This window comes from Dasypus novemcinctus, chromosome 2 (assembly GCF_030445035.2).
Source record: "Dasypus novemcinctus isolate mDasNov1 chromosome 2, mDasNov1.1.hap2, whole genome shotgun sequence".
Lineage (NCBI taxonomy): Eukaryota > Metazoa > Chordata > Mammalia > Cingulata > Dasypodidae > Dasypus > Dasypus novemcinctus.
Window position 1 is genome coordinate 154,448,312 of NC_080674.1, and position 25,410 is coordinate 154,473,721.

Here is a 25,410-nt window from a genome sequence, read left to right on the forward strand (position 1 = left end):
CCTACTGAAAACATTTTAAATATTTTTTTGCTCAAAGATTGAAAGAGTCTTTTGAGATGAGTACAATAATATTTTTTATTATGAAATACTTCAAACATACCAAGAAGTACAGAAAATAATAGAAAAACCAATAGACTTTAACAAACGTTAATGCCTTTTAAAATAAAATCTACATTCCCACCAAAGGCCATTATCTTATTTTCCCAGGGCTCTTATTTTCCTGCCTGGTAGTTTCCAAGATAGTTGGGGAAAGTAAGATCTTCTCATGCAGAGTTAGGGGTCCATGTGAAACAAATGGGAAGAGGTATGAAGTTTTTGACATAGAGTGGGACCTGGTAAAAAGGTATTTTAGTGACTATAGTTTAGTAGTGATAGGCTGAATGGCCTGAAGAAAGAACACTGGCTGAGAAATAATGATTACTCACATCTTTTAATCTTCTACAATATACTTTATTGGGGTATAAAATTCACACAAAATTATTTTAAAATGTATAATTCAGTGGCCTCTAGTACATTCACAATGTTATACAAACATCACTTCTGTCTAGTTCCAGAACATTTTCATCACTCCAAAAGGAAACTTCAAACCCATTAAGCAATCACTCCTCAACCCTCTACTCTTCACTTACTCCCTAGCTCCTGGAAACCACTAATTTGCTCTCTGTCTCTATGGATTTACCTATTCCCTATATTTCATATAAATAAAATCATACAGTATGTGACCTTTTATCTGGTTTCTTTCCCATAGCAGAATGCTTTTGAAGTTCATCCATGTTGCAGCATGTATCATTACTTTATTCTTTCTCATGGCTGAATCATATTCCATTGTGTGTATATACGGCGTTTTTTTGTGTGTTTTTTTGTTGTTTTTTAAATTAATCTCTCTGCTCTCTGTGTTGTCTGCTCTCTGTGTCCATTCCCTGTGTGTTCTTCTGTGACTGCTTCCATCCTTATCAGCGGCACCGGGAATCTGTTTCTTTTTATTGTGTCATCTTGTTGTGTTAGCTCTCCGTGTGTGCGGCACCATTCTTGGGCAGGCTGCACTTTCTTTCACGCTGGGCAGCTCTCCTTACGGGGTGCACTCCTTGCGCGTGGGGCTCCCCTACGCAGGGAACACCCCTGCATGGCAGGGCACTCCTTGTGCACATGAGCACTGCGCATGGGCCAGCTCTCCATGGGTCAAAGAGGCCCAGGGTTTGAACTGTGGACCTCCCATGTGGTAGGCCGACGCCCTCTCCATTGTGCCAAGTCCGCTTCCCTACACCACGTTTTGTTTATCCATTTATCAGTTGATGGACATCCAGGCTGTTTCCACCTTTTGGTTAATATGAATAATGCTACTATGAACATTCATATACAAGTCTGTGTGTTAATACCTGTCATTAATTCTTTTATATATACCTGTGAGTAAAAACTGCTGAGCCATATGATAATTCTATGTTTAACTTTTCGAGGAATATATTATACTTTTAAAATGTGCTCAAATTGGTTCTTTTATATAAATTGATTTTTAAGGCTCAGTCATTTTTAGTTGAATGGTTGCTGATAAATCATTTTATATGATGGTAAGATTTTGTCTGGCCATACCATATATTTTTATATAAAACATCCATTTAAAAAATAGGACTACATATCTATTACTGCAAGTTTTGTAATATGCAGCTTATTTAACTCATGAATATGATTATAAGATGAACTTATACCACATCTTCACCACCTCATCTTGCTAACCAGTGTTTTATAAGAGCACATTTCTTATCTATAAATATTCTATTAAAACTGCTACCTCAGTCCTTGACCTCTACTTGCTATATGAAGTACCTTTGCTTCTCCTGGATCCCTACTTAGCTTAAATTCCTGACTTTTATGCAGGCTTAAAGACTAGCTGTCAGCTAAATAAAAGTCTTGGGGTTTAGAGATTAGGGAGAAAGAGGGATGAAAAGCCACATAACGTCAGAGCTGAAAATTACCTACGTAGTCCAATTCCTGATTTTACAGAAAATGACAGTGACGCTCAGAGCAATTAGTCCAAGTAACATGGCTATTAAAGAGTGACAAAGACAGGGTACAAGGACATGCCCTCTGATCATGATACAAATAACATCAACACACCTGGGGATCCAGATTCCACTTCCTGTCATTTCAGGGAAGAACTTAACTTCCTAGGTTTCGTCTACATTCATGGGAGTCAACGTCCCAGAATTTCAGCTGGCTGACTTAAGGGATGCTTGACAGTTACACCACTGAGCAAAGTCTATTACAACAGGGATGAATTCAAATGAGCCATTGAGGGAATTTAGATTCCTAAGTCTCACAGTCAAGGTAAAGGACTGATTTAAACTCAGTGGAATGAACAAAAACTGTATTGCTCACAGAATACTCATTTTCACCAAGATGTTTTCATGGCAACAGCTACATTTTGTGGAACTAAAACTCTAGGGATAAGGCAGGATGAGCAGAGCTGATGGGGAGGGAGAAGACAGCAGCTACTATTATTTAACTGATCAAGAAATAAGCTGTTAAAAGTCAGAATTCTTAATATTACTCTCATGGCATATAATGAATAAATATCAACTAAATCAATCTATTTGTGCACTCAAGAGAGGACGTAAAAAGTATTATCAACAGAGATCAATTTAGAGCTGAGTCATAAACCCTCTGGAACTGGTGAGAGAAAACACAATTCATCAGTCTGTTCAAATGGTTCAAGTAATATAAAAACTTTTGAAATAAGTCACATAAATAACAAGCAGAAAATGTAAGTCTTCAATCTATAACCAGCACACTATTAAACTGGTTCTTATGTCTTGCCTATGACTTATTTATTCTCTTGAATGATAGTTTTCTTTTCCTTTTTTCTTGGGTTTTGAAATGTCCACTCCTTTTTAGGGTTGGGAATACCCATGCATGTGTATACACTAGACCCTCAATTCACAGATAAGGAAATGAGCAGCTCAGAGCAACTAATCCAATTAAAATGCTGGGGGAGGGACTAAGGTCAAATATCTGGTTAATGATAGAACAATTAACTTTCAATCATCTTCAGAGTAGGAATCAGAAGACAGGAGCTATCAATTTCATTTCTTCTTCACAACAATCCTGTAAAGTGAAAAGAATTAGCTCTACTTTCCTAACGACAAACCAAAGTTTTGAGAGGTTAAGTCATTCATTTAAGTAACAGAGCAAGGAAAATGGCAATACCCAGTGTGGTATTGTATATAAGACCTTTGGATGAGGTTAATTTAGTTAAGGTATGGCCCAAATGAATGATCATGAGGGACTTAATCCTATTAGTAGAGTCCTTTAAAAGCGGAATCCAATTCAGAACGGAAAAAAAAAAAAAGCCACACATAAAGCAGAAAGAAGCTGCAAGTGAATGGAACCAAGAAGGCACCATGCCCACTGCCATGTTACAGAAAAGGCGAGGACCGAGGATCACCAGCAGCCAGCCCAGAACACCACAGCCTTCTGGGAGAAAGCATCGCCTTGATGACGCCTTGTATTTTGGACTTCTCCTAACCTCAAAATAGTGAGCCAATAAACTCCCACTGCTTAAGCCAACCCATTGCATTGTATTTGCTTTGGAAGCCGGGAAACTATAACACTAGTACCAGCTAGCAGTGGAAGCTATAAACAGGCATAATTCTTGTGGAAGGAAACTCAGCAATATACATCAAAGGTCTTAAAAACGTGTACACTCTTTAACACAGGAAACAACCAAAAATGTACAAAATGATTTACATTCAAGGAAGGATAATATTATTTATAATGATGGAAAAAAACAGAAATCTGCAATAGGAGCTAACTGTGCCAATAGCATATTTCACAGGCATCAAAATTCATGTTTCAAGGAATATGGAATGTCACAGGAAAGTGTTTACAAAATGTTCATAATGAAAAAGTCAGGCTAAATAGTAACATGTACAGAATAACCCCAATTTTGTTTAAAATACATATATACACAAACATACACAAACAGACACATGAACACAGGGAAGTATCAGCACCAAAATGTTAAATGCAGATGCTCTGAGCACTAGAATTATGGTTCATTTATATTTTATTCATTGTGTTTTAATTAAAATTGATATTGACTATGTAATACTTTTGTAGTTTGAAATATGATTAAAAAGTAAATTTTAAAAGAAACAACACAAATTTGACCTAGACTCCTGCATATATTTAAAAAAAAATTTTCAGGTAATTATTTAAAACTATGAAAAGATACTTCTCTTACTGTTAATAATTACTGAGGTTTTTCTATGTGCCAGGAGTGTTTAACAAATATGATCTCAATCCTTAAAATAAACCTGTGAAGTAGTAATATGATCACTTCATTTCAGCGATAAGGAAATCAAGAGTTCAAGACATTTGAGAGGTGAGAAAACTGGATCAAGGAGCCTTTCTCTAAAGCCTCATATCCAATCCCTATGTTAAATATACAGCCAAAACTTCACATTGATTGAAATCTCTAAAAGTACTGTGCTTTGGTTCAGAAGTTCATAGTTGGTATATGATTGTCAGGAAGTCTGTAATTTGCTCTAAACTACTTCAGCGCAGGCGATGTAGCATCGCAGTGAAGAGTGTTAGTTTGAATTGTACAGCAGGTTTACTCAGTCATTCTAACGTGGGCTTCAGACTCCAAGGGTTGTCTGTAAACATTCTAATCAGCAACCCCATTCTCCAGAAACTTCAGTTACCTTTTTCCTTGAAAATCTCCAGAGACTTTGATAATTAGCATAATGTTAACACTGTGATTTTCACTGGTAAAATTAGCAGCTTAACTAGCATAATGGATATTAGAAATGGACTCCCATTAATTTAATTAGTGGAATTTAAGATATGGGGATTAGGTCAAAATTCTGAAGATATACCCATCCTAACATGATCAGGGTATAAGACCCTAACAAGCCCTTCACCTTCCAACTTTAAGGGTGACACCCATAGTTTATGCTTAAATGGTCCTATGCCCTGCTACAGGACCAGAAGATTCTGGTTGCCTGATGGTCTCTATAAAATAGCTGAATCCTGGGAATTGGCTGTGGCTCAATCAGTTGGACTCCCATCTACCATATGGGAGGCCCTGGCATCCCAGAGCCTCCTTGTGAAAGCAAAGCTGGCCCGTGCATGTGCCGCAGAGAGCTGGTGTAGCAAGATGACTCAATAAAAGGGAAACAAGCAGATACAGAAATATCGTTCAGCACATGGACACAGAGAAGAGACAGCAAAAGAAAAGGAACAAGCCTCAAGGGGGGGAATAAATATATAAATAAATCTTTTAAAAAAAAATAGCTAACATGGAGGTGTGAAGAAGGTCAACCACGACACCAGGGAGCCAAGAGTGCCTACAACTGAAAGCAGGAGAATTGCATCCAGCATCCATGTGGAGTCTAAGCCCCCTCTTGATACAGATGTGGAGTGGACACAACCATTCTAAGGTCCACAGGATGGAGGAATAGCATATGGATTAGAGTGGACTTACTGATATTCTATTCATGAACTATTGTGATTAGTAATCAAAGAAAATGTGGCAATGGTGTAGCGAAAGTAGCCATGGTGGCTGCTGAGAGTAGGGAGTGGGAGGAAGAGAGGTGATGTGGGGGCATTTTCGGTGGTTGGAGTTGTCCTGCGTGGTGCTGCAGGGACAGTTACCAGATATTGTATGTCCTCCCATGGCCTGCTGGGTAGACTGTGGGAGAGTGTGGGCTATGATGTGGACCATTGACCATGAGGTGCAGCAGTGCTCAGAGATGTATTCATCAAATGCAATGAATGTCTCATGATGATGGAGAAGGTTGTTGTTATGGGGGGAGGAATGGGGTGAGGCGTGTGGGGGGTATATGGGGACCTCATATTTTTTTTAATGTAACATTAAAAAAATAAATAAAGACCCAAAAAAAGCATATTGGAGCATAAAAAATAATCAGTGAGCTTGGAGATAAAACAGTTGGAATCATCTGAGGAGCAGAAAGGAGAAAGAACAAAGGAAAGTGAATAGAACCTGAGGAACCTGTGGGGTACCATCAAATACTCCAAGGTACATGCTGTGGGAGCCACAGAAGGAAAAGAAAAGGACAGAGAGAATATTCAAAGAAATAATGATCAAAAATTTCCCACATTTAGAGATAAGAAATGAATATATACCTCCAAGATGCTCAACAAATTCCAAACCCAAATAGACTCATACTGCACCATGTTATAATAAAACTCTTGAGTGCCAAAGATAGAGATAATTCTGAAAACTGCAAGACAGCAGCAATATGTCACATATAAGGAAGCCTCAATATGATTAAGTGCCTGATTCTCAACAGAAATCATGGAGGCAAGGCAGCGATTGGAAGACAAGTGCAATGAATGTCCCATGATGATAAAGGAGGTTGTTGTTATGGGGGGAGAAGTGGGGTGAGGGGGATGGGGGGTGTATGGGGACCTCATATTTTTTTAATGTAACATTAAAAAAATAAATAAATTTTTTAAAAAATAGCTGAATCTTGCCTTCGGAACATTATCAGCTGTATCTTCAGTGAACCATTCATGCAATTCAAAGCACCCAAAAGGACAGAGACTTCATCAAACCTATAATAAGCAGGCTAGGTTAAACTACTGTCTGCCTACTTACAAATAAATGATTAATGAATATCTACATGTATGGCAGAATTTCTTTATAAGCTGTGGGGGTATAGCTAATCCTCACCTATGCCTAGTTATCATTAATCCCCAATATGTACCATACATATGTACATACAACCTGACATAAAAATTGACTTCTGACAGAGCTCCCAATGATCCCCACCTCCTGGTATTTTTGCCTTTGTGTAATTCCCTTCCCTTGAATATGGGCTGGCTCCAGGGACTCAACTCTATGAATAAAATACAGAAGAAATGAAGGCATGTCATTTCCATGATTAGGTTTAAAGACTGTGGTTTCCACCTTGCCAGCATTCTTTCTTGCCTTCTTAGCAGCTCACTGTTACACTGTAAGACACTAGATGGAGAGGCCAATTTAGCAGGCACCCAAGGGAACCTGGATGACTCCTACTTGCAATGATGTGGGTGAGATTGGAATTGCATCATCAGCCTTCAGATGAGACCACAGCCCCAATATCACCTCAACTGCAGCTTCATGAGACCCTGAAGTAGAGAACCCAACTAAGCTGTGCCTAGACTCCGGACCCACAGAAATCGAGAGATACTAAATGTGTGTTGTTTCGAGCTGCTACAGTTTGGGGTAATTTGTTACACAGCAATAGATAACTAATACAATTAGTTTGAAAAAATGATGGAACCAATCAGTAGCCCTGTTTTTGAAGTGCCATTTGGACTACATATATAGTATCTCCACTTTTTTCTTCAATCTCAAGGAATTATCTTCCAGTATTAAAGTGGATTTTTGTAAAGCTAAAATAACAAGCATACGCCCTAAGAAAGCAGCATGTTCAGATATCTTTAGCTGTAGCAAGTCTAGGCCAGACCTTCTTCAAAGCTATGTTCAAATTGTTTGACTTGCCCACATTGTTTCAGTGACAAATATTTCACACACTGTTGAATTCAATCTTTCTTTGTATCAGCCTCCCTATCAACAAAATAAAAATAATGTGGAACTAATAATGGGGCCTTGCCAGGAGAGTGGCTGAAATAAATTATTTTATCACACATTGAAAATGTATTTCACAAACTTAAAAAAAAAATTCTCTACTCAACTGAATAATGAGAGCTCTGCATTTCCATAGCATTTCTAGTAGTCTCTAAACACTCAGACAAACTGGGCTAAAAAAAGAACACTTGCATGACAAGATTATCATCACCCATATTATCTCCTGAGCCTCCCCAGAAAAGTAATATGAAGAATTTGCAAGCAACCAGGTGGGGGGATGGCCAAAGGAGTTCTTCTGACTTGGGTTTGGAATTGTGTTCTTGTGTGGGGGAAGAGCTGGGGGTCATTTTGTTTTGCTTTGGAGGGGTGGAGGCAGACACTTCAAAAAGATATTTATATCCAGCATAGTATAAGGTATGCATTCTCAACAGGAGCAATATTGAAAAGAAGTGAAAATTTGTTCACTTTTTATATATGATACACAGATCTAATACAGTACATACAGACAGTATATGTATGGTATTAAAATTTCATGATGGGGTTGGTGGTGATTAAGTTCCTTAGGAGGCAATAATGGGAAAAAGGTGAAGAAAGTGGCATACGGACGCCTTCCCAGTACTGGGGAGCCCACACCTCACCAGGCCACTGGGAGAGACACTGTTGAGCCAGGCTCCCAAGGGGAAGAGTGGTGATCTGTCTCTGTCTCCTTCTCTTCAGATTCTTGAAGTAATGCCTTTACTCTGGTCTGGGTTTCTTCCTTATCTGCTATGCACAATTGATGACCAGTCCCCTCACCTGCAGATATATGTGTTAGGCCTTTCGTGTGTCCAAGACTTCTACCAGTCCCTGTGGCCCTTCAGATCTTTTGTTTCCTTGATGTGTTGCTTTTTTTTTTTTTAATATAATGTGCTTGCTTACCTCACAATGCATTAAAATATATATCTGAGGGAGCTGAGGTGGCACAAGAGAAAGATCGCCTCTCTCCCACTCCAGAAGGTCCCAGGATCAGTTCCCAGAGCTGCCCAGTGAGAATATAAGCAGACACAGGAAGAACACGCAGCAAATGGAGACAGAGAGCAGCAACTGGGGGGGGGGGGGGTTGGAATAAATAAATCTTTTTAAAAAATAGGCATGCTTTACATTAAAAAAAAAATCTGACATGCAGTGTGATACCTGTTTATAGTATTCCTTTAGCACTTTCAGCCCCTCTTCTTTTAGCCATCATGAGTTGAAACTGTCCGCAGGAACAGGAAATAATGGCAAAGAGACGGAGACTCTAGCAGAGTCAGGAAATTGGTGAGTGCCTCCCCAGTTGAGGAAGGTATCTGAGCCACAGGGTGCTTACTGGCTGAGGGTGTCGTACACAGAGCACTCACTCTTCTGTGTGGCCTTGAGGAAAACTCACAGTAATTATTACCATTACTGCCTATCACTGCCATGGATATAGAACGGACATGGATATAAACATGGATATTCTTTATTAATATGAAGATATTTTTAAAACAATTCAACAATAAACCTGTAGTGGATGGGAGAGCAGAAAAAAGGGTATGTAGATATGGTAAAAAATGGTACAAATGCCAGCTAAACATACCCTTAACCTGCATGGTACTCTGGAATGTAAGTCCCCTGGAATCTAGATATAAACAAAGGTTGGGGACTCTAAACAGAAGGGAGGTGTAGCAGTTTGATATGGTTATGAATTCCAAAAATTGATATAGGATTATGTTTGTTATCTGGTCTGAATCTGGACATGATTAAGTTATGATTAGAGCTTTGATTGGGCCACGTCATTAGGGCATTGGCAAAAAGCACAGCAAAGGACAGAGTTGAGGGCTTCTAATGTTGGAGTTTTGATGTTGGGAGTTTAATGCTGGAGCCCAAGGGAGAGAGAAAGAGCCATGCACCTGATAGTCTATAGCTGACTTTGTGGAGAGAGGCAAAGTCTAGAGAGCCTCATAGTCTACAGCTGACCTTGTGGAGGAAACAGAGGCGCTGAGCCCAGAGGAACCCAGAAGCCTGAACCCTCACAGCCATCTTGCTCCAACATGTGAAAATAGACTTTGGTGAGGAAATAACTTATGCTTTATGGCCTGGTATCTGTAAGCTCATATCCCAAATAAATACCCTTTATAAAAACCAACCAACTTCTGGTATTTTGCATCAGCACCCCTTTGGCTGACTAATACAGGAGGACGTTCTTGTTTTAGGTTCTTAGACTACTCAAGCAAATACCTTGCAATGGTTTGACTTAAACAATGGGAATTTATCAGCTCACAGTTTTGAGGTGAAGAGAAAGGCCAAATCAAGGCATCATCAGGCAATGCTTTCTCCCCAAAGATGTGGCGTTGTAGGGCTAGACACTGGTCATCCTTGGTCCTTAGTTTGTCACAAGCCAAGGCACATGGCAGCATCTCCTGGTCTCTCCCTTCTCTTCCAGGTTCTGTTGATGTTCAGCTTCTGCCTGCTCCTTCTGTGGCTTTTTTTCCCCTCTGTTTCTGAATTTCATTCTACTTATAAAGGACTCCATTATTAGGATTAAGACCCATCCTGATTGAGGTAGGCCAGACTACCTTAACTGAAGCTATCTCATCAAAAGGTCCTACTTACAAAAGGTTCACCACACAAGACCAAATTTAAGAACATATTTTTCTGGGGTACCTACAGTTCCAGACCACTACAACTCTCCAGCCACTCAAGGCCTTTCCAAGTAACAACCTCATGGTCCCCATTCCTCATGCCCATTCCAAGTTCTTGCAGTGAACTCAGGTCCTTGCTTCTGAATTCCTCCACCCTTACTGTTTAGGCCACAGCACCTCTCCCTGGCTAGGTCGAGCATGCACATCTTGCCCTCATGCAAGCAGTTCAAGTGCAGAGACCAAAGATGCATTGCAGTGCAGTGTAGTGACTGAGAACCCACACTCGAGTCAGGCAGGTTTGGTTTCGAATCCCAGATTCATCACTCCCTATGTGTGTGACCTTAGAAAACTGCTTTGCCACTTGGGGCCTCAGTTTCCCTATGTGTAAAGTGGGAAAAACAATTTCTATCTCAGAGCTCTTCAAAAGAAAGATAAGGTAAATCATGCCAAGCACAGCAGTTGGCGTCCAATATCAGCGTTACTAGACGCAGAAGCGCTGATAAGCACTGCGTGTTATTTTAATATCCTTCTAAGCACTGATCATAGTCTGAGCGTTGAACTCCAAGTGGGGCTCAATAAATTTTCAGCACCAGCAAAGGTTTATTCATTGCCTGTCATACTGTCAGCCCTGAGCTAGATGTCTAGGAAGTAGAGCTATAGAAGGCACAGTCTCTAGTCTTAAGAATTTTATCTTATTCTTTCTTAACTATGTCTTCGGCATTCTACCCAATACCTGGCAAATTGTTGATACCCAAAATGTATCTGTGGAATTGAACTTCAGAGTTTAAAAACTAGTTGTGTGGGCTGTGATCACATGAGTTTGAAGAAAAAAAACAAATAGTACAGTATAATAACCATAAAACCAGTAACTAATAGCAACCATAAAAAGAAAGTGTGATAAAGAAGCATGCTGTTCTGATTTTTCTAATTCTTAAAAATAAGTGCATTATGTATATTTGACCTGTGTTCTTCAATTTACTGAGAGCTTTCATATCTTTCTACGGGGAATGCATTAAGATCCCCATTTTATGGATGAATAATGTTAAGGACAAAGTGACTTGTGCTTGGTCAAAAAGGCAATGAGAGAGAGCTCGGCTGACTCAAAGTCCGGAACTGCTTCTCTTTCAAGGACTGTCTGTTGACTTGATTACAAAGGGGAAAGCCCTAAACTCCTGTCCATACACTTCCATTCCAAGAGGAAAATGGGGTCCAAGTGGTACATGTAAAGTCAGCATTTGTGTTAGAAAGGCCCTTAAGGGAAGTGGACTTGGCCCAATGGATACGGCGTCCACTACTACAGGGGAGGTCCACGGTTCAAACCCCGGGCCTCCTTGACCCATGTGGAGCTGGCCCATGCGCAGTGCTGATGCACACAAGAAGTGCTGTGCCACGCAGGGGTGTCCCCCGCATAGGGGAGCCCCACGCACCAAGGAGTGCGCCCCGAAAGGAGAGCCGCCCAGCGTGAAAGAAAGTGCCGCCTGCCCAGGAATGGCGCCACACACACAGAGAGCTGACGCAACAAGATGATGCCACAAAAAGAGACACAGATTCCTCGTGCCGCTGACAACAACAGAAGCAGACAAAAAGGAGAACACACACGCAGCAATTGGACACAGAGAGCAGACAACTGGGGGCGGGGGGGGAGGAGGAGAGAAATAAATAAAATAAATAAATAAATCTTAAAAAAAAAAGGAAAAGAAAGGCCCTTAAATTGCAAGTCGCCTTAGAGTAGTGAAGGGAGGGAGGAAAAAAGGCAATTGAACCAGCCCCCAGATGCACAGAAGAAAGTGACCTTAGCTTGGAGAGTCATGTCTAGGACAAGTTTTTAATTTACAAACTTTGTGAGTGCCTAGTTTTGCTTTTTCTGGACAAAAATTGATATCAAATCCCACCTTTACAACCACTAAACAGCCTCAGGGATAAGGTCCTAAAGTGAAAATAGTCATCTAAAACATTCTCATGGTGATTTCCAGAAGTCAGTTATGCAGACTCAGCTGCTTAGGTAAAAGGTAAAAGACACTTAAGCATGAGTGGCTTCTAAAATTCATAAGCTAACTAATTAAACTGAACCATTAAAAAGAAAAAGTAAAGTCAGAAATGGCAAATGCTAGCAGGAAAAATATATTCTTACTTCTGAGAGTAATAAATGAGAATAAAGAGGAATTACCTGCTTTAAAATTTTAAATCCTTGCTTTAAAATTTTAAAGTCACATAATGATTTCCAGAATAATATTCATCACTGAGGACCTCACCAGGCACTCAATTTCCTTTCGACTAATTTCCACATAAGTGTACTGAGAACTGTACTAGGGATTCAGAGATTAAAATTAATAAAACCCACTCTCTGCCAGCAGGGAGCACAAGACCCTGCCAGACCCTCTGGGAGTACTGACCTATCCCACCACCCCAGCCCTGACCCACACGGCCATGGAAGAGCATGAGCCATGCTTGTACAACCTGCCTTCCACCCTTACGGCTGTGCTAGGTAAGAGTCCCTTCCAGAGAGTGTGCAAATGAAGAAATAAGGAGACAGTCTCTTTGTTGGCCAGAACTCTAGAAAACATACACATTCAAACTGTGGACTGCCATATCCAACTACACAGCATGGGGAGCAGGGAAAGGGAAGAATTAAACAGATGCAGAATCCTATCGACAAAGCTACAGAAAGAACATGGCCTGGGTTCAGTTTCCAGTTTCTAGCACAGGCCTTCCTGAAGCCTGCCTGCCTTACTACCCTTGAACTCTTACAATGAGCCAGCCTAAAGTAGTTTCTGATACTTGTAATCAAAGAGTCCAAACAAATGCAAGGGAGGGTAAGACCACAATACAAATTTGTCTAATGCACAGCAATATCTGTGGAGTGTCGTGATGCTGAGAAGACAAATGTTTGCCTCATTCACCTAAGAGCTGTTGACAGAAGACAGGGATTTGAGTCCAGATTCTGCTCTTTACTAGTCCTGTGACCTTGAGTAAATCCATTTAGCCCACACTTAGCACAGGCCCTGGCACAAAACGGGTGCAAATAAATATTTGTGAAAGGAAGGAAGGCAAGCAGGCAGCCACCCACATACTGGATACACTTAACTCTTCAAGACATTGCTCATCAATAAAATAGTGTCTACTTTATGTATCTCAAGGGATCAAAATGTACACCACTACCATATGGTTAAAAGTCAGTAATAAGCTCAAATTGATGGCTAGGTCAAATACAGACCCAATTGGGTTAATCAGTGATTATTTACCTAAAGCAGGGGTTCACCAACTACACTCAGTGGGCCAAATCCAGCCCGCCACCTGTCCCTGTATGACCTGCAAACTAAATTTGGTTGTTACAAATAAACAACTACAATTAATTTGTTGATAGGGAATACTAACTTTGAACCCCAGTTCAGCAAAAGATTATCCCTCCTCCCAAAAGAAGAAGTCCATTCTTCTGTAGACTTGTATTACAAAATTCTATACTCAGTGATTATTACTGTATTTAAATTTTGTCAATTAAAAAATTTACAGAAATCTGTATTCTCTCTTGTTATAAAAGTACCTACATAATATACTCTATTTTTTGCCTCTTGGCCTGAAGGCTTAAAATATTTACTCTCTGGTCCTTTACAGAAGGTTTGCCCATCTTTGATTGTCAGAGAGAGTCAGCTGAGTCAGGGATGTGGCAACTAAATTATTTTCTCATTAGCCCCATTACTGCTAGTGCATAATTTTACAGAACATGAGTTTTTTTTTTTTTACAAATACATATATTGTGATACAGCAGAAAACCCAGCAATAATGTCTGAGTAAGGATCACATCAGACCTTGTGGAAGCCCAAGTGCCCCTTCAAGCAGTTCTGCACATAGACCTGTCTGTATACATGCCAGGAGCCACCTCACCAGGGCCAGCAGCACCTCTCAACAGAATGTCCATGGAGAAGGGAACAGTACTGAGCATTCACTCATCACCCTCAACCTCCCGAACTAATGCATCCTAGTCCAAGTTCATTCCTTTTTCTTTTAAATAAGTATATTCATTTTTTTTTTTTAACATTTTTTTCCTCCCCCTTCTTCTCCCTCCTTCCCCCACCCTGCCCTGCATCCTGGGGACCTGTGATGTTGAGAAAGGTTCCCTGTCAATTGTGCCACCTCAGTTCCTGGTCTCTGCTGTGCTTCCCCTTGACTCTCCCCTCTACCTCTCTTTTGTTGCATCATCATCTTGCTGCATGACTCACTTGCGCAGGCATTGGCTCACTGTGCAGGCACTCAACTTGCTGTGTGGGCATTCAGCTTGCCATGCAGGTACTGGCTCACTGCACAGGCACTGCCTCACCATGTGGGTACTCACAAGGGCACTCAGCTCGCCATGTGGGCACTCACATGGGCACTGGCTCACCACACGGGGACTCAGCTCGCCATGTGGGCACTCACATGGGCACTGGCTCACCACACGGGCACTCACCACACAGGCACCTACGTGGGCACTCGGCTCACTGTGTGAACACCTGGCTCACCGTGCGTGCACTCAGCTCACCACGCGAACACTGGCTCGCCGCAAAGGCACACTCTCTCTTCTTCTTTTTCACCAGGAGGCCCCAGGAATTGAACCCAGGTCCTCCCATATTGTAGGCAGAGGCTTTATCACTTGAGCCACATCTGCTTCCCCCAAGTTCATTCTTGAACCTAGCCCTACAAAACTAGAAAAGGGTCTATTACCCAGCAATCTCTGGGAGACACAATTACAGTTCTTTAAACCAGCTATGAAGCCTATCGTGAAAAATGCAACAAGTTAACATACAAAGAAGTTCCTGAGTAAATCTAGGAATAAATGATTATGATCATCATCATTAATAACACTTCCTAAGCACCTGCTGTATACCCAGCCATTATATGCACTAGGCATACAAAAATGTATAAGGAATGGATTTTGTCCTAAGGGAGTTTGAAAAGCATGCTGTGAAGACAAGAAAATAAGACACATTTACTTGAGAGCAAACTAATAGTACAATATGATATTTATTAGGTTAGCAATACAAAGCAGAACTTCTGGCTTATTCTTTACCCATCCTTTTTTCTAACAAAATCTCATGTGGAATGCTGGATGAGATAGAATAAAAACAGAAGAGCTCTACAGGACCTTAAAACCAAGGTGGCCACCCACAAGTACAATTCAAAAGCCACAGGAATGGATCCTCAGGAGCCCCGGTGTTCAGGTGGGAAGGACAGCACTGTGGGCATAAAGAGCAGGGCAAGGTTTTGTGGAAGAGGTTGCAAGATCTGGCCAAAGCAGAATGAATGCAAGCTGTGCTGACTACTGTGGTGATGATGTGGAGAATCATATGAAGCAGTGTGTCTGGAGGTGGCAGTAGTAGGACAGGTAGAGGACAGAAGGGCTAGAGACACGGGGAGTGGGGAAATAGGAGGAGAGTGTGCTGAGAAGGAAGGAGAAGCTTTGGTGACATTTCTGGCCTGGGATCTGTTAGGTAATTTCATATCTCACTGTAATAATAAAATTCAAAATAAAATTTCAGAAAAGAACTTTTTGAAAATACAGGGTTTCTGTTCATTTAAACAGTAATATAAGCATAATACAAAAAAAAAATTAGCAAGCAAGGTAAAGAGAAAGGAAAAGGTGACACTATCACTGTTAACCAAACATGATCACTATCAGCATTTTTACCTATTTCCTTGGTGCATTTTCTTGTGCTTGTGTGTATGTGTGGGCACCAAGGACACAAGGGGATTGTGTGTGTGTGCTAGTTATGTGTATATTCCTGTAACAGTAAAATTATAATATTTACAAGCACTGCAGGATAAGAATACAAGCCCTGAAGGTGGACAGACCTGGATGTGAACTGCTGCTCTGCCACTAAACTGGCTGTGTCAACTTGAGCAAGTAAGTTAACTCTCTGTGTCTTCCTCATCATCACATCAATTCAATAACAGGTACTTCAAAGGTGTGTAAGGATTAAATGAAATTTTTTTAACAGTGAGTAGCATATAACAAATACTCAATAAATATTAGCTATTACCTCTTTTATTAAATAGTTGTCATCATGTTGTACAAACTGTAAATAGAATTTTTCACTCTGATTATTTCTCTTAATTGGACTGTTAAGTATTTTCCATATATATCACATGCTTTTCCTTGGCCTGGTTTTAATTTAATGGGCCACAAAAGACACTAGTTTTTCTTTGATTTGCATTGATGTAGTAATTAGTGAAGGCAATTATTTTTTGCATATATTTGTTAACTGTATTTTTTCTTGTTATGTCTATTCATGAGCCTTATTCAATAACCCTACTATAATCTCCACAGTTCCTTAAAATTAATTCTGATTCAAATGGAAATAAGCTTACCTTCTGGGCACCCTGTCTTAAGAATGTGCTGGCAAAAGTTTCCAAAATGCAGTTGAGAAATCCAGCCCCAGTGATTGAAATCCTGCCTCTCTGAACGAACTCTGTCCTGCAAAATAAATATATATGTATGTCTTTGATGTCACTCTATGTTTCTATATGCAAACTACAGATATTTCCAGCCACACAATTACCACTTACAATCAACACAAGATATTGTTTAGTAATAATTCAAAAATTGCCTGTCACACCAAAAGATTTTGTTAAAAAGAGACTTATAGTCTGTACAATATAAGCAATAGTCCTATTCAATTTAAAGACTATTCATTTCATGGTACAAAGATGCCTTTTTTAAAACAGAATCTGAAAAAAACAAAAATGGAGTCTGAGACAATTATCAGCTGTATGAGCTTAGGAAGTAACTTAGGCTCTCTGTACCTCAGTTTCCTCACATGTAAAATGAAATAATAGTACCTTCCTTTTAGAATTATTATAAGAAGCAAATGAGTTAATATGTGCAAAGTGCTTTAAACAGTGTGTGACACATAAACAATAACTGACACACAAATGTCAGTCACTTATATAAAGAGAGACAGACAGACGGAGAGACAGAGAGACCAAGACTGGACAGCCAGACTCTAGTCTTTAATAACTTCTTTAATCCTGGATTGTAAAAGCAGGTGAGACAGATTAGATTTGCTGCAGGCCCACCTCAAAGTTTTCTACCAATATTATTTATCCCCATTCCCTATAACAGTCATTTGTTCCACACACATTGACTCTGTGGCTACTAAAGGCTAAGCAGCATACTCAGTGCCAGGAAGTCACAATAAAGAACACAGTCCCTGACTTGCAGGCTCTCACTTACTGGTGGGAGACGCAGATAAGAGGGTTGGCAAACGGAGGCAAACAGACGCAAATGGAATCATGTCAGCAAATGGAGGCAAGGCGTTCCACCAGGAGAAAACCACGAGGGTCTGTCAAGGAGGCCTGAAGTCGCTGGGTACATGCAAGAATCTGCAAGTTACCTGAAAATGCTCAGTACATAGTAAGGGGTTCAATAGTCTCCCCACAGAAAGGCCTGGAGTCTAGGATGGCGTGGGGGATATGTTAGGAGATGAGGCTGTAAGTGGAGGCCAGATCACAGATAGTCTTCTCAGGTTGAGGAGCTTATGCTTTTCCTGAAGGCATCAGTGACCTCTCTTCCAGGGCCACCAAAAAACAGGACAGATTAGCAGTAACACGTACGCCACTAACTAAAAAAGGCTTGTCGCCACCCCAGCAAATCCCCTATCCCCAATTTTCAGCATAATGTCCTGCCGCTCAGTGAGCTCAATGAGCGTTTGTCAAATTAATTAATATTAGATTTCTTTTGCAATCAAGAATATTCAACTAAGAGAATGTTGTTGCTACCTTCTTCTTATATTTCTATGTGAAAGAAGAGGGAAGTCACACCTCCTATATATTTGTGTATTTATGCATGTATATGTGAACATACTCACTCACACAAAGAAACATATTCTGACAAAATCCTGGATCCAACAAGCTGCTATTATGGTCAAAGGAGTAATCATAAGCTCTTAATTAGATCTGCCTCCAAATAGTAGTAGCCTCTGCATTTAGATCATACACACAATAAAAGGAAGCCTTCAGAACTCACCTCTCACTCTTTCTCTTTCCCTCCTCCCTTCCTCTCTGTCTCACTCTCTACACACACGTAGTTACTCCAGCCAATCTGACATAAATACCTTCAGCCTAGGCAAAGCAGCATTCCCCCTTCAGATTTAAGCCTATTTAAAATGACTTGCTCATGTAAACCTATGACACTCTCTTTCCCATCTTTATTCCAGATTAGTTGGAGTAGAATTTTCAGTGATTTTAATATCTGAAAATGAAAAGTTGAGCAGTCTTACACTCTTGGGAGAGATGCACTCTCCAGTCCTCAAGGCAACTGTAGGTGAGGGACTAATAAAAGTCTCCCTTACATCATATTCTAACCAATATTTCTTTTTGCCTGTTTCAGGAGAAGTAAGTCCTCAGAAAAGCACTCTCAGGGTTTGCCCACATATCAGAGAATAATAGGGTAGTAAAGCAGGGTCATGGCCTTGCCATCAACAAGATGAGAGCTTATCCTATTATATTTTAAGACTGCCAGAGAAGAAAATGTTGCGCTCGCCCTCAATAACTTTGACAAAGCACATCAGACATTTTCTTCTTACTACACAAAGCTAACCTAAATCCCTCATGCTAGGATAAGCCACCGTTTTAAGTTCCTGTGCAAAACACAGCAGGTTACAAAAAATGTACAGTTTAATTTCAGTTCTGTTAAAAACAAAAACAAGGAAAAGATGGATAGATGGATGGCTGGACAGATTCATGGATAGATGGAATAAGCTAAAATCCTAACAACAGAGTCTCCAGGCATTAGAAGTCTAGGTGTTATTTATTTACTTTGGTCTTTACAGTGGTTCACAAAATTTCAATAATAAATATGTATTACTTTGACAATCACCAAAAGAATAATGATGAAGACCTGAGTTTATCATTTTAATACAAATATAAAGTATTCTTTAAATGACTCTGTGCTACCAAGAACCATTTTCAGCAAAGGTACATGCTAACTTGTGGCTAACTTCTGGCTCACCCTTTGTTTCAAGTCTCATGACATTACCTGTTGGCTTTCTTTTTCCCACACTATGTAACCTCAGTCCTTTGTCTTTTTGTCCTAAGACTTTCTTCCCCACCCACACAGTTGAAGTGCTTGGTGTTTCACTCCAAAGTCATAAGGATGATTCAAGTTCTCCTACCTTTCTGCCTTTCATCTCTGTTGAACCTGCAGAGAGAACTCAGCTCATGTATGATGGTATACACTCAGGGTCGCTTTTACTCTTCACCAATCTGTGTAGTAACAGTTTATGGCAAACGTTTTTAAGTACATATTATATTATGCATCAGACATTGTATTCCCTTCTGAGGTTGTTACACTTTTAAATATATTTTCTCCCTTTTACACATGAAGAAACTATGGTAAAGAGAAGTTAAATTAACTTGCCCAAGGTCATACAGCTTCATGTTCTGCAGATTCATTACCTACCACCCTAAAAACCTAGTCCTCCTATCTCAGTTAGATACTACCATTCCCCACATCCAGTTGATTAGAAGTCTCAGCAGCATGTTGTATGAATCCCTCTAACCAATCCAAACATCCCATTAGTCATCACATTGCATTTATTTTACCTCTAAAATGCCTCAGTAACCCATGTCATTCTCACTCCCTGGGTTTAGCACGGCGTTGTCTCTCCAGGACCACTGCCTCTGCCTCTTAACTGTCTCTGTGGCCCCAGCGCAAACTCCCTATACTCTAGCCTCCCTGCACACTGCCCGAAGTCAGCTTCCTAAGCTCAAACCGATCATGTCCCTGCCTGCTCAGTCCTTCTGTTTAACTAAGTCGTAGAGAATAGAGCCCACACGCTCAATCTACAGTTCAGGAAATTCATCGGCATTGTTGCACTCAGCTATTTGTTTGTTTTCACTGATGTATAGCATTCTATTGTTTGAAAACAGCCTGAATTATTTAACCACTCTACTGAAGAGGGACATTTAGACTGGACCCAGTTTGAGGTTATTATCAACAACAGTGCCATGAAATGTTTTATAATACATCAGATGCATATGTACACAAGTATCTCTAGAGTACCTAGTGGTAAAATTTTTAAGCCATATGACACACATAGTCTCAACTTTAATAGATAATGCCAAATGTTTTTCTATGTGGTTGTACCTATGTATTTTTTAATTCATTACACCTTCAATTTAGATTGCCATGCTCAGCCTGTCGTAGGAAATCAATGTATTAGAAAGGAAAGAAGGAAGAGAAGGAGGACAGAGGTTAGGGAAGGAGGAAGGGAAGAAGCAAAAGAAGGGGAGACATTTATAGAGCATCCTCAATATTTTTGTCAGGGAAATTGAACAAGGAAAATTTTGTCCCAGGAGTTCTGCCTGCTACTGCCAGTAGGGGCATCCTTCTCTTGGCTGAGAGAGAAACCACCCATAGTATCTGGGAATTTTTATAAAAGAGGCTGCTGATGGAGTGGATGTGGTTCAAGCTGTTGAGCTCCCACTTCCCACATGGGAGGTCCTGGGTTTGGTTTCCAGTGCCTCCTGAAAAAACAAAAACAGACAACAAGCACAACAAAAAAAACAACTCAGGGAAGCTGATGAGGCTGAGTGATTGAATGCCAGCTTCCCACATACAAAGACCTGAGTTCAATCCCCAGCCCCCATACCTAAAAAGAAAAAAAAAGAGGATATTAGCTCACTCACTCCCTTGGTGCCTGTATCTCAGTCACATCTACTGCTTTGCCCACCGGATTGTCATAATTCAATAGAGAATGCAATGGAGTCATGGCAAAAAGCATAGCCCAGATCTCAGAGTGCCTCTGTGAAAGTGAACCACAGTTTACATAACCTTTCTCTTATTTTTGAGTCATTTAAAGATTCATTTCCTTCTGCATTTGAGAAACTCAAAATTCAGAGGAAATGTGGATTGCAAATTTCCCCCAGAGCACACAGCCACCATCTCTGAATCCTCGAAACAGCCACTTCCGGGAAAGCAAAAACTAATGAGATCCTGTCCCTGAATTATTGACTGGTTAGGTATGGCAAACTTTGCTTAATTGTGTTCATGATGAGAATTTAATTGAAGTGTCTTTGAGGAGAAAAAAGGCGCCACGGGCATTCCTTTTATGATGACATCTCAGTTCTAATATGGGGCTTTCTGAGTTCTCCTGTAACCACATAGAAAGGGAGCCCCAACGAAGACGCAGGGTCCTGGCCACACCCTGGACCTAGCGCTGCTGGGACAGAGACTGCTCCACTGATACTTGCACTCTGCCTCATGAGATTATGTAGTTCCTCCTATCCTATCTGTCTAAACCCATTTCTATACCTATGCTTCCTTAGAGAACCAATACCATTTACAGAGTTCTCACTAAGTGCTAAGAAGTTTTCAGCCCTTAAAAGAAAAATTACTATTTTACTATAGGACAGGGATCAAGGGATTAAGGGTATTTCCTGGAGTCAGCCAAGTTGGGTTAACATCTCAGTTCTAATGTGAGCCCACCCTCGTAGACAAGTACCTGAAGCACTCAGTCTCCTCTGCAAATGGAAGTGAAAGTATCAATTCCATAAGGTGCTCTAAGTTGAATAAGGTAATATACGTAAAGCACTTAGAATAGTAAGCACTCAATAAATAGCAGTTAATAATGTGAACACAAGTAATAAATATAATGCTACTCTACTGCTACGGAAAGAGAAGCACAGATTCATGGCTTAAGCATTTGATTCAATGCTCTGCTGTCAAAATCTTGAAATGTTTAATCGTGTTTTTGAACAAAGGGTCCCACATTTTCATTTTACACTGCGTAAAACAAATTCTGTAGCTGGTCCTGATCCCGTTTTGAGTGGAGGTCTATACAACACTGCTAACTACCACGCCCCTGAGGTGCTTCGGTTTAGCAACACCTGATAAAAGCCTCACACACAAACTTGCCCTTGGACCCACCAAATCTACTTTTAGGAAAGTGTCCTAAACAAATAATCTTAAATGAAGGCTTAAATCAGCCCATAAAGATATTCATCACATTATTTATAAAAGCAAATAATGGAAATCAACATAAATACCCAACAATTAGGACGTTTAATAAAACAAACTGGAATAATTATATCCAATGATCAGCCATTTAAAAAAATCATGGAATTTAATAATAAGACAGTCCCAAATAACATGAGTCAGAATAGTAAAGACAGTATGAATCCATGTTGTAAAAATGATTTTTCTGCAGAATGAGTGAACAAAGCAGAGAAACTGTAGTAGGCTCATACAATGGAATGCCACACAGCAATGGAAAATGAGCAAACTACTGATATACCCAACAACACAGATCAATCTTACAGACACAATGTTAGGAAGAAGAAAGCCTGATAACACAGAGTGCATATTATATGATTTCCATTCTAAACGAAGATCAACAGCAGGCAAAACTCATCTAGGTCAGAATATTGGTTTCCTCGGGGGCCAATGACTAGGAAAGGCACATACCTGAAAAGGGCATGAACATACCTTTTTTTTTTTCTTATATGTACTTTGTAACTGTAGTACTTGTGGAAAAGGGGGAAAGTGATTTTTAATTATGAAAATAAGGAACACCTGAAGAAGGACTGCTCCAAGCTACAAGTATGTAAAGGCCTGAAGGTTTTCCTATCTTCAGACAGGAAGCTGTTGAGCTACCCTGGAGCAGAGGGGAGAGTCAACCAGAACGAGATAGCATGACCACCTAAATCCCTCTCAATGCTACATCCCTCTTGAGATCAGTCACTTATGAAATAGGGCAGCCTCCATGCCCAGCACAGAAAAAGTCCCAAAAGGTAGCCATAAGTTTATAAATGCAAGCAGAACTGAGCTTGCCAATTTTGTCTTCCATCTCTTTGCATAGCTGCAAATATTAGATTTGATTACAAAGATGAAGCTCCCAGGTGCTGATTCTCAGTCTGATGGAGGATGTAGAATCCGAGTCAAGTAGATTGTCATCAGGTTCTTAAAAAGACAAAAGAAAATTTAACTACCATCTCTGCTCCATAAAAGCAGAGAATGCAACACGTTAGACATTAATCAGATTCAAGACTCCCTTCTTCATCTTTTACTTCCACTGACAATTCCTCCCTCACATAAATTCCAAATGGCCTTCAGCTGATTTTGCTAAACTTTTCTCAGGGTGTTTCTGCTGAGAAGTATTTACCCTTTGCTGGGTAGGCAGATTATCAACTGGTCATGCTTTAGAAGATCAACAGAGGCCTTATAAAAAACAGTGTTCCAAAAGAGGTGCCAAGTGCATGTTTGCTTACCATGGGGATCACAGGATACAGACTAGTCACCAGGAGTTTCCAAATCTGGCTGCCCAGCAGAATCACCTGGAGAACTTTAAAAATGTTGATTCCCAGTAGCAGGCCCAGGCCTACAGAACTAGAATCACCATAAGGAATCTATATTCCCCTTGAACCTCGGATTAATACACAACTTGAAACCTCAGGGCAAAGGAGAATGGGGGTGGGTGGGAATTAAAAGATATGTCAACTTACTTGTAAATAACAGAATGCTCTTGGCTAAACATTGTTTTCAGCTCAATCATAATCACTGCCACTTTCGAGAGGAAAAGCTAACTCTATTTTCCAAATCTGGTACCTTTTAAGAGCCATCTTAACTCCATCTTCCAAATTTGGTACCTTTTAAGAGCCATCTTACTTTGCAACAGCATTTACTCAACACATATTTATGTTGTGCTTTACACTTTCCAAGTACAGAGCATTTCCACTTATTATCTCATTAAAACTTCATATCCTTCTGCTTGAAGAGCTCAGGTCAGCTTATTTCTGTCTTTCCAGAGTCAAAGGGCATGGAAAGGACCAGGCAGAAGCCAGAAGAGAGGTCTCCACATTATTCCAAAGCTGTCTCTACACCACACCAGACTACCAAATCCCACTGGGCTTTCAGAATTTGCATTTACCCCTCCCGCCAGTTTCATCCCTTTTCACTCCCTTTCCCTCCTCCCCATTTCAGCCCATAAAGAGGACTATTCGCATCTCCTTGAGTAACTTTGCATTCCTCTTCATTCAACAAACAGCTATGGGGTATCCTCTAAGTGCCAAGAACTATGAAATACTGGGGGTACAGCCAAGCACTGTGATCTCAGGGTACAACCTCCAGTGAAATGGTAAGTACAGGATGCGAAAACAGAGAAGACCCTGACTATATCAATACAATCATAAAAAAGCAAATGAGTATCTTTTGGAGGGCAGTCTTATTGAGTCAAAAATAAGACTCCAGTCCAAATGTCATATTTACACAGAAAATGCCTTATTGCTCGGCTTTTCATAATTGGAAACGCATTCTGCTAATTGTTTGATCACCCACTGGTGCATTGGAAATCAAGGTCAATATGAGCACAGGGAGTCATGTTTGGGCAACAAATAAAGTGGTATTTATTCAGGCTATTAGATAACTACACCCTCAAGCCCTTTAGCACTAGGACTGGGGCTTAGAATTAATTCCTAAGTAAAGTTAGCAGAGCCAGTGCATTTTAATACTTCATTACAAGGAATTTTAGAGGTCATTCAAAAAGGTCAGTGACAGTCTTAAAAGAACACATGGAAGGCAAAAACAGGAGGCCTGTCAAATTTGCCCTTGAGTAATAAGGATTTCAGGGCAGAGAAAAAAATAGTTACACAAAGAAAAAGTGTCCAACAATTAGTACTGAGACGTGCCAATTATACTCTTTGTGATTTACCAGGTAAATACTGACACTTGGGATGTTTTAATACAAAAATTCAAGAACAGAAAAATTCAAAATTTTATATACCTTATTTATTAGAATGAAGAGTATTCATTTGAGCAGCTTCAGTTATAATGAAAACTCACTGAGCTTAAGAACAGGTGCTCATCCCATTTGTTTAATCTATCTGTACAGTTTGATTTTGGCTTTTTGTTTCTTTCACTATATTCCAGGGGGAATTTCTTTGATATTTCATAAATGTTGATTCACAAAATTCATGGGATATACTCAATGTTATTAACATACACTCTGCTAGCCTGAGCATGTTTAAATCTCAGAAATAAGGTTAGTAAGCATCTGAGTCTAAGCAGAAGCTCTTACATATGGAAAGATGAAGACACCGGCCACTGAGACGCTCAAAGCTGGGAGAGAATGATCTTGTTACTCAAAGATAAAAGGAAACCAGCTCTGCAACATCATAAATAGAGCTGGTCTCTACTGACTATGATAA

General features: G+C 40.1%; 1 protein-coding gene across 3 annotated transcripts in view; it reads right to left on the reverse strand.

Moving 5' to 3' along the window:
* The window catches only part of PRELID2 (PRELI domain containing 2), a 78,260-nt gene that overhangs the window by 28,851 nt on the left and 23,999 nt on the right, over positions 1–25,410 (reverse strand). For 2 of the 3 annotated variants that reach the window (XM_004476568.5, XM_058280245.2), the window contains exon 5: positions 16,576–16,681. In XM_004476568.5, coding sequence (XP_004476625.1) covers positions 16,576–16,681 — 106 coding nt within the window. Of the gene's footprint in view, positions 1–15,290; positions 15,444–16,575; positions 16,682–25,410 lie in introns of those variants that run through there. The other variant, XM_004476567.5, reaches the window with a different exon arrangement.